Genomic DNA, 10,301 nt, shown 5'->3' with positions numbered 1-10,301 from the left:
TTACAAGACATGTATAACTTGAAGGGACGCCTGACCCCAAAGGAATTTCAAGATTATGTTCAAAAAGGTTTTTTTTACAATAAGGCGGTCAGAGAAATTTTGGTCAGGGATTTGGTCTGATATGACAATTGAACAAACACTGATGAGGTCAATGAAGAGTTCTGGTGGACTGACACATGGTAGAGGAATGACAGACTCGATGCTAACCAAATGGGTCCTTGGAATGCCTATAAATCTCAGGGTCAGAGAAAATTGAGGAATATTGTGATGTTGCTTACAGTACAGGAGAACAGCATGTGGATGCCAGAAAGGCTCGCATCTTAAGAGACAATCAAGATATTCAGCACTTTGCAGACTGGTTCTTATCCCACTCACCATTTCCAGATATTGATAACATTATGTCGATCAGCACAGGAGTAACGGGAGATGTAGAAACCAATCCACATAATGCATATGATGTTGGAATTAACTCAATGTTTAATATGATCGGTAGCAACTTTGGCGCAGTCAAGTTCCAAAGAAAGAAAAGGGTCATACCCTTGGGAGCTGCCATGACAGGAATGAAAATAAGAGATGATGTATGTGCAGTTGAGCCTGAGATGTTATTCAGGAGGATATCATTCACAAAGAACTCACATGAACTATTCAAGCTTAATTTTGTTTATGAGCTAGCCCCATACCCTGTGTCTCTTTTTGATGAATCAGGAATGCGTAAGACAAAGAAATCCATGATGTATGAAGTATTTGCACCACTCAGTGACACAGGAATTGTTGGAGATACAGAATATGTTATTGACGGAGGATTTCTGATGCATCGAGTTGTTTGGCAAAAGGGGGAGATATTCTCAGAAATTTTAAACAGGTACACTGAGTATGTAAAGAAGCATTACAAGAAAAGTTCCATTATTGTATTTGATGGTTATCCAGAAAACCTAGCGGAAAAAAGTACAAAATGTGCTGAACGTGCTCGACGAATGATTACTTGCACCAGAGAAATCATGTTTGATGAAACAATGTCAGCAATATTAAGCCAAAGTAAGTTTCTTCTAAATGAAAGAAATAAGAGCCGACTTATTGCAATGCTTAGCACTAAATTGACCAACGAGGGGTTTACTGTCAAACAAGCAATTGAAGATGCAGACACACTGATTGTTGCAACTGCTATTGAAGAGTCAACCAAAGCTAAATCTGTAACAATAGTTGGAGAAGATGTAGACCTCTTAATTATCCTTACAGCCCTGGGTGAATCAAACACAAATATCTATATGTTAAAACCAGGTAAAGGAAATATAGAAAGTAAACTCTACACACCATCTTCCATGAAATTTGGTTCAGTTATCAAGGACAACATCCTTTTCTTACATGCATTTAGTGGGGCTGATACTACTTCAGCCTTCTTCAGACAGGGTAAACTGAAGTTCATAAAGCTATTGGAAAAACGGGGACAACTGCAAGATCTTGTTGGTAAATTTAGAGACCCATCTGCTGTACCTGAACAGATTGCTGAAGTAGGCGAGGCTTTCATTATTCAGCTATACGGAGCTAATGAATGCAAATCCCTTTGTGATGCACGATATCAGTGTTTTGTCCAGGCGCTAAACAAAATAAATTTCTCTTTGGCTTCTTTACCTCCAACAGATGCAGCAGCCAGATTTCATTCCTTACGCACTTATCACCAAGTGCAGAAGTGGTTGGGAAATGACTTGCCACCTACGCAGTGGGGATGGAAGGCTACTTCAAAAGGACTGGTACCAGTCACTACAGATAAAGACCCTGCTCCACCAGAACTGATCAATATTGTATCTTGCAAGTGCCACAAAGGTTGTGGGACCACCTCCTGCAGCTGTAGAAAGGCAGGCTTAAAATGTTCCATGATATGTGCTTCTTGCAAGGGCCTGTCATGTTCAAATGTTGACATCATCGTTCATGAAGATGACTGTGATGATCCTCTTGATGCCATGTTAGAAAACTTCCTAATGCCAGAAAGTGAAACAGCTCATTGAATCAGAAAAAATATATATTGTAAGACAACAGTCAATTTCCTTGTTGTTGTAATTCTACAAAATAACAAGCAAAAAAGTACTAGCAAACAAGACAATTGCTATAAAATTGATAACTGATATAGGCTAGCAATAACTATAATTGATAACTTCACATTTTGGGTGGATGGTTGGGTGTAATGGTGGTAACTCCGCCAGTGAGCAATCACTGTCTGTCCTAAGCCAGAATCAAGGAGGAAGGGCACCCTTGGGAGAAGATATTCGAGACTAAACTCGGAAATGGAAAGTATAAAATATTATATGTGAATCTTTCCACAGCTCTAGCGCAAAAACGGTGCAACCTATGGAAAACATGACAGGGACAAATATTATAGGAAATTTTATGTAGATTATTTTTTGTTTCGACTACTTTCTCTGTAAAATGCATTTCAAGCGAGATATTTGGAAAAAAAAACGTTTTTTTTTCGCCATTTTTTCAAAATGGCGGCTAAATCCGGGAAGGTAGAGGGGTGCAAAATTAATACATTATTAAGAACCACATTAGGCAGAAAATAAAGCATATTGCAGCTTTCCTTAATTTTTTTCCTTATTCAACCCCCTATTGACTGGCCTACTAGTACATATGCTACTGTGTTTGCGAATTTTGATGAATATTATATCATCTTGATACTTGGTATCTTTATAATTACTTTTGTCGATTAATTTGTAATATTAGGTTCTTTAAGGAAGAAGGAATCAAATGAAGACATTGTATTTAATGTAGATACTTTGCAGTACACGGAATGCGCCAAAAAGGGTGAGTTTGGACAAGAAATACTTCCATTTTGGTGGAAATATGTTGTTGTCAGAAATATAATCTATGTGTAACAACTGCTTACACTCTAAGAAATGGCTGTAAAATATACGGTACATTACTGAGAAAATATTCAGTATGACTGTATTACTGAGGAAGTTCAGTATATTACTGAGAAAATGCGTTTTAATTTTTCTTTTAATTTTAGCATTATAAAATATAAGGTACATTACTTAGAAAATATTCAGTATGACTGTATTATTGAGGAAGTTCAGTAACTTACCGAGAAAATGCGTTATCTCAATAATGCACTGACAACGTGCGGAGCATTGCATTCTGGGTTACATACAGCGACCATCTTGCAGCCCAACAAAGAGATCGGAACATTGAGGGAAATTTGGTAAAACTTATTTCCTGTATGTATATTTGTTTTTCTTAGCAGCTGGCACATTATTCTCTTTTAGTAATTTCTCATTTGATGCCAATTGATTGTTTATCTCTGTAAATTCGACCTTAACTGCAAATTTTTTAATCTTTCTGGTTGCCACAAATTTTCGAAAGTTTTTCAAAGTAACTACTAACTGACTGGATTTTACAGTGCAGATAAATAGTTTAGGCAAATATTTCACTAAACTGTAGCAATGTACAATTGTAATCAATGTACATACTCTGCATCAAACATGAAGCAATATGTCAGTCACTATAAGTTACTTATAGTGACTGACATATTGCTTCATGTTTGATGCAGAGTATGTATCTCAGAAATACACCAAACTATCGATTTCCGTGTGGAATCTGTAAATGTGTGCAAAGTTTTTCAAGCTATTCTGGTTTCAAGACACACGTGTATCGTGAGCATAAGTACAGGTCTACTTGTAGTTCATTATATGACAAAACTGCATCCAAAAGTGTACTTCTGAAGTGTACTCAACCCCATTGTCAACAGAAATGTAGGAACTTGAGATTTTATTTGCCATTTGAAAAAACATCGGACAATTTATGGACACCTTACCTTACGTTACCTTACGTTGATACTGGACGCAGGTCGCTAGACCTATGTATATGTCCAGATCGGTGACCTTCGATTGGCCAGATGCAGAAATTACATCTTGGTCATCCTCCGGTAGGTCTTCGCCGGGTGTGCCAGTAAATGCAATAGTTTTTTCATAGTCATATTTTATTGCCTGTCTCTCCCAGTGCTTATCAAGTTTCGTTTCAAATTCTCTTATAGTTTTTGCCTTTATGACACTATTGGGGAGGCTGTTCCAAGCATCCACTACCCTCACTTGGAAAGCACCTTGTCGCAGTCTAGTCCGGCTCCTTGGTTTGAAGATCTTTAAGATGTTGCCCCGAGTTGGTCCTTTTCTCAATTGGAAATTTATGTTAACAGCAGGGTCATAGTGCTGATTTAAAATTTTGTAGACCTCCACCATATCTCCACGTAATCTTCGATATACTAAAGTTGGAAGGTCCAGCTTCCTTAGTCTTTCCTCATAATTAAGGTTTTGTAGGTGTGGCACCATCTTGGAGGCTCTACGTTGAACATTTTCTATTGTCCTAATATCTTTTTTCTTATAAGGTGACCAGACGGACTGAGCATATTCCAAGTGAGGTCGAACAATTGCCTTAAAAAGAGTGCAAAATGTTGGTATATCAAGGTATACAAAAGATCGCCTAATCATTCCCATGATCTGGTTGGCTTTGTTCACTTTTTCCTGTATGTGGTCACCAAAGGATAAACTCTCATCAGTAAGCAAGCCTAGGTCTTTCTCCTTGACACTTCTCTGAACCACTGTTTCATTTTCCTCACCACGTAGCATATAATATACTGTGTCTTTTGTTTGCCTACGCCCTCCACTTACTTTCATGTGTTTGCACTTCTGGGGGTGGAATGGCATTAACCATGTTCTTGACCATTCTTGCAGGGAGTCCAAGTTTTCTTGTAATTTATGTCTGTCTTCTTCATTTTTAATTTCTCGGAAAATTTTAGTGTCATCTGCAAATAAGAACAGGTCCGACTGTACACAGCTAGGTAAATCATTGATATATATGACAAAAAGCACTGGTCCAAGTATACTGCCTTGGGGAATGCCACTGTGTACTCTTTGATATTTTGAGAATGTTCCATTGATTTGGACTCTGCCTCCTCTCCAGCAAAAATGAGGTGATCCATCTGAGGACATTACCGCCCACACCATATCCGGCAAGCTTTCTTAGAAGTCTTTGATGAGGGACTTTATCAAATGCTTTTTGAAAATGTAAGAATATTGCATCAGTTTCTCCTCCATCGTCAATGACTCTGGTCCATTTGTCAATAACATGTAGCAGCTGAAGAACAGTTGACCTACCTGTTAGAAATCCAAACTGACTGTCTGAAAACAAATCATTACTTGTCATGTGTTCCATAACGTGGTCCCTTATAATGGATTCAAGAACTTTGCAAGTAATACATGTGAGGCTCACAGGGCGATAGTTGTTGACCTCAGATTTATCTCCTCCTTTGTGTATTGCACTCACATTAGCTGATTTCCAGTCTTCCGGTAGCTTCCCCTCTCTAATAGATGTTTCAAATAACTCTGTCAGTACTGGAGTAATGTTGTCCCTGAGTTCCTTTAGGATCCTGGCATTTATATTATCAGGGCCGGGTGATTTATCCACTTTTAGCTTTCCAAGTTTTTTCCATACATCTTCCTCTTTCACTTGACAGTCATTCAGTGGTTCATCAAAGTTACGAACTGGTATATGTGGCAATTCACCATCTGGTTCCTGGGTAAATACCTTTGAGAAAAAGGCTGATAATACCTCGGCCTTCTCCTCATCCGTTATGGCAATTTTTCCATCCCCGGCTTTTAGGTCTGTAACTCTAGTCACTGTTTTAAGTTTACTTTTGATGAAACTCCAGAATTTCTTGGGTTTCTCTTTAACTTGACCTACTATGTCTTTTTCCTCTTTTTTTCTGAAGTTTTCTGGTCAGACACTGTACAGGTAAACGTCGACTTACGATGGCATTAGGTTTCGAAAGAGCCATCGTAAGACGATCTCATCGTAAGTCGATCCCCACTCTGTTCCGTGGTCACTGTACCTAGCCTACCTGTATATTAACCACCAGAGTACTGAATATAGCCTATTAAACATGTACAGTAGTTTATTTAATTATTTTTATCCTTTTACCATATTCAAACACTATAATATGTATTTACAGTACGGAACTTAAATCTCGCGGGCAGCAATGCCAGCCTACGCGTGACGTAATAATACTCGCATCATAAAATAAGTCACCGCTTATATCGTTCTCTCTTTCACCCGCGAATTTTGAAAACCACAGAGAATGGGATTTACGCACATTTGGAAGAATGTAAAAACACAGGGGCGACTACAATAAATATAATCAAGACGCCGATATGGCAGCGTCGCGAATCCACTTGCTCCTCATGACGCCAATGTGTGCGGCACCGTATAGAACGGGTTAAATTATCATATCGTCATCGTCGTCGTCGTCATCGTAAAGTCGAACAATCGTAAGTCGCGGCCATCGTAAGTCGACGTTTACCTGTACTTTGTTCCTCCATTTCTTATATTCCTGCAACTTGTCACTGTTTTTGGTTTCCATGTACCGAGACCAACTTCTGTTTTTCTTCTTAATGGCCATTTTGGTGCCCTCGTCCAATTTAATAAGTCTGTGTCTATCTCTGGCTAAATTACTATCATAGGTTCTACTAGGAACATATATGCTTTCCACCTCTTTTAATTTGTTCTTCACAGTAGACCATTTGTCCTCAAGTCCATCAATTTTTAGTACCTTCTCTGTCCATTTCTGGGGAAAATCTTTTCTCATTGCTTCATAATCACCTTTATCATAGAAGAAGACCTGTCTTTTTGTTGGAATTCTCCGTATGTAACAATTGTAGTCGAATTTCAGTAAGCTATGGTCACACTTGCCCAGGGGTGATAAGGTTGTAACTGAATTTATCATATCCTCCTCATTAGTCAAGACTAAGTCCAAAAGACTGGGGTTGTCAGTACCTCTTCCTCTTGTTACTTCCTTAACATGCTGGAACATATAAGTATCTCTCAAAGTTTCCAAAAATAGGTATTCTTCACTATTTATACCATTCTGGGTTGTCCATCTTTGCCAGCTAATTTCAGGGAAATTAAAGTCCCCAGTGATGAGTACATGGGATGTGTTCATTTCTATTGCCTCCTTGATAAGTTTTCTTAGATTACTATTATTTTCTTCTTCACTGTTAGGACTTCTGTATATACAACCTACTAGTATTTCATCCTTTCCCTGTAATTGTATTTTAATCCACACAGATTCCTGATAATTGGTTATTAGTTTAATTTCTCGTGCATGCATATTTTTTTTGACATAGATTACTATACCTCTTCCTAATTCATCCATAATGTTAGTAAACATTTTGTATCCATCTATTTGTAATTCACTTGATACCAAGTCATATCGACAGTTTTTTGGTTTTACTTCATTAATAAGTATAATATCAGGTCCATTATGTACATGTAATATTCTAGTTCTTAGTTCAGTCATTTTATTTGCCAAGGTGTCAGCGTTTGTGTACCAGCAGATTAATGATTCCGCTGTATTTTTACCACTTTTCTTTTCCCAAGTGGACCCCTCACCCGGTAATGAACTTTCCCTACTGATCATTTGCTTCCCTTCTCTTTGCTTCCTCAGTCAACTCTTTCTGCTTCTCTCTTTGGGCCTTGGTCATGTCACAATGGATTTTGACATCTCTATATTTCTCACGTCCTCTGAGATTGACTATTCTCTTTAGTACCATATTCTTCAAGCTCTCTGAATCAAAGCCCACCAGTAAGGGTCTTGGTCTTGTGGAATTTTCATTCATAGTGCCCAATCTAAACATTTTATTTATCACAAGAGCATTGCTATCAAGCTCCATGGCTCCAACAAACAACTCTTTAAGAAAATCTGCATCCTCTTTATTTCTCATCCTTCTCTCCTCTGCTGCACTCTCTGGTACCCCTTGTATCACTATATTGTTTTTCCTTGCTTCTTCATCCCTCAATTCTTCAAGTTTTGCAATCTTATTTTCTAGTCTTCCCATGTCACCCAAATGTGCAGTAACTATTCCTTCCTTCCCATTCACACCATTATTCTTAAGTAGCTTGCACTCTTCTTCTATTTCTACTGTCTTTTTCTCTGTTGCTTCTAATCTGTTCTTGACTCCCTCAAATTGTTCTACCATATTTTCATTCAGCACTCTTAAGAGCTTCCAGTTTACTTATTAATTCCTCACCTTTGCTCTGTTCTGAGACCACAATTTGACCAACCTGTTCCATTTTCTCTTCCAGTTTCTCTTGTTTGCTTATTATTGTCTTCATGGTGTTGTAGATCTTAACACAACCATGTTTGCAATGCTGACAGTTCCATAGGATTTGATTTCCCACTTTTTGCATATACTCATAAACTTCATTTGGCATATTCTCACAAGCTCTGTGGAACCATATTTCACAGATATCACAACAAATAGCTTCATCATCGTCTGAAACTTTCAACTCACACTTCCCGCATTTGTAATTTGAAGTGTTATCTTCCATCTTGTGTGCCACGGTTTGTTTACCTTTGACTCCACCTGTATTCTCATAATTTTTTTCTTTCTTTCCTGATTTCGACATTATGCTGATACAATGTATCGATAGCTGAGTTTATGATCAGTATCACTTATCAGATCTTACTATTTACTGTAGAAAAAGGTTGCTTTTGCAGAGCTCACTTGGCACACCCACCTCCGAGATGTTTGCGGAAAACATACAACGGCCAACCATACAACTTGATATCTGGCTCATGTGTTCCTAGTGATAAATGTTGTGATGTGAACGATGGTGTACTTCATTTCCTTCGGAATTGCGTAGTTTTGTATATATTAATTGTTAAAGTAATGCACTTTGGCCTACCTCTCCTCCCAAATGATCTGGGGGGGAAAATGTGGGAAACCGGGGTTTTTGGGTGGGGGGAACATATCCTTTTAAAAACTCAGAAAACATTTGGTGTGACCTCATCTTTTACATCACATCTAACTAGGAAACATAGATATTGGACTCACACATTATTGCAAGATAGCCGTTTCCAAATTAGCACAGAGGAAACTGATTTCTCTGTTAATGAAATCTTAGAAATGGAAATTGATGAAAATTATGTTTCACTGAATAATGATACAGATGATGATGATTCGCTCTCGGATGAGATGAAGGAAGAGCTACTTTTGAGGGAATTAGCATTATTTTACTTGAATTTAGAAGCAAAATTTATTATACCTGCTAAAACAGTACAAAAAATTGTAGATGAAGTCAGATGCATACAACAGATAAGAGAATAAACATATACAAAAAAAATTATGTGAAAAATTGATTGAGGCAGTAGAAAATGACAAAATTCAAGGAATTCTTGAGACAGTGGAGCAGGGATTTTTCAGAGTAGTATGAATGGTCCCTTAAGATCAGAACAAACTAGGAAAACATATTATGAGAACAAATTTCCTTCTTTGCATCTAAGACCAATATATCTTGGACATGATGATGAAAACAGTGCAAGATATGCTCAATACATCCCAATTAAAGAGAGTATAAAATTTATGTATGATAGTTATCCTGCTTTCATAAATTTACATAATGTCCCAGAAGCTCGTACTGCAGAAAATGAGATGCCTGAGATACTCAGAGATGTTAAAGATGGGACAGTATTTAGATCTTTATTTCAGCAGGAATCATTCCAAATTATTTTGTACCAAGATGCCTTTGAAGTGGTGAATCCTCTGGGATCATCCAGGAAGAAGCATTAAGTTGTAGGTGTCTATTTTACCTTGGCTAATATTGATTCACATTTACGGTCATCCATTGACCATATGCAACTGGTTATGCTATTCGCCGAGTCGGATCTGCAGTTTGGGCAAGATAAAGTGTTTTCAAGACTAGTGAAAGATCTGCAGTCACTGGAAACTACAGGCATAGAAGTGAAAACTGTTGAAGGTGAAAAGAATATTCAAGGCACTGTTTGTGCAATTGTTGGAGATAATCTTGGATCTCATGGAATTGGTGGATTTGTGGAGAGTTTTAGACACCAATACATTTGCAGATTTTGCACACTTGACTTGGACTCCTTCAGAGAGACACCTTACAAACTTGGGACTAGGAGATCTGTAGAGAGTTACACCAGGGATATTAAATACATTGATGAACATGCTAACCTTGCTTCTCTCATGGTATTAAATTTGATTCAGTTTTTAACCAGTTGACACATTTTCATGTTGCAAATCCAGGACTGCCACCTTGCTTGGGGCATGATCTCTTTGAAGGTGTAGTGTCATATGACATGCCACTCATCATACATAATCTTGTCAACAAGAAGTGGTTTAGTTATGACAAATTGAATAGCAAGATATTTAACCTGGTCTTATCAGGAACTGATAGCTTGGATAGACCAGGCGGTGTAACTAGGAATAATGACAGACTGGTGGGCCATGCTGTTCAAA

The 10,301-nt window shown here is 37.9% G+C and overlaps 1 protein-coding gene across 1 annotated transcript; it reads right to left on the bottom strand.

Annotated features, from left to right (window-relative positions):
* Positions 1–5,215: 5,215 nt before the first annotated feature.
* Positions 5,216–6,679, bottom strand: LOC143020603 (uncharacterized). Its single transcript, XM_076177041.1, has 2 exons — positions 6,344–6,679; positions 5,216–5,770 (listed from the first exon to the last, which is right to left on the bottom strand). The coding sequence occupies exons 1-2, from the start codon at positions 6,626–6,628 to the stop codon at positions 5,714–5,716; spliced, it is 342 nt and encodes a 113-aa protein (XP_076033156.1). The 5' UTR covers positions 6,629–6,679; the 3' UTR covers positions 5,216–5,713.
* Between the last annotated feature and the right edge of the window lie 3,622 nt (positions 6,680–10,301).

This window comes from Oratosquilla oratoria, chromosome 40 (genome assembly GCF_046742065.1).
Source record: "Oratosquilla oratoria isolate Oo_2021 chromosome 40, ASM4674206v1, whole genome shotgun sequence".
In the NCBI taxonomy this organism is placed as follows: domain Eukaryota; kingdom Metazoa; phylum Arthropoda; class Malacostraca; order Stomatopoda; family Squillidae; genus Oratosquilla; species Oratosquilla oratoria.
The sequence above is the reverse complement of the archived record's forward strand: the minus strand, read 5'-3'. Positions and strand labels throughout refer to the sequence as shown.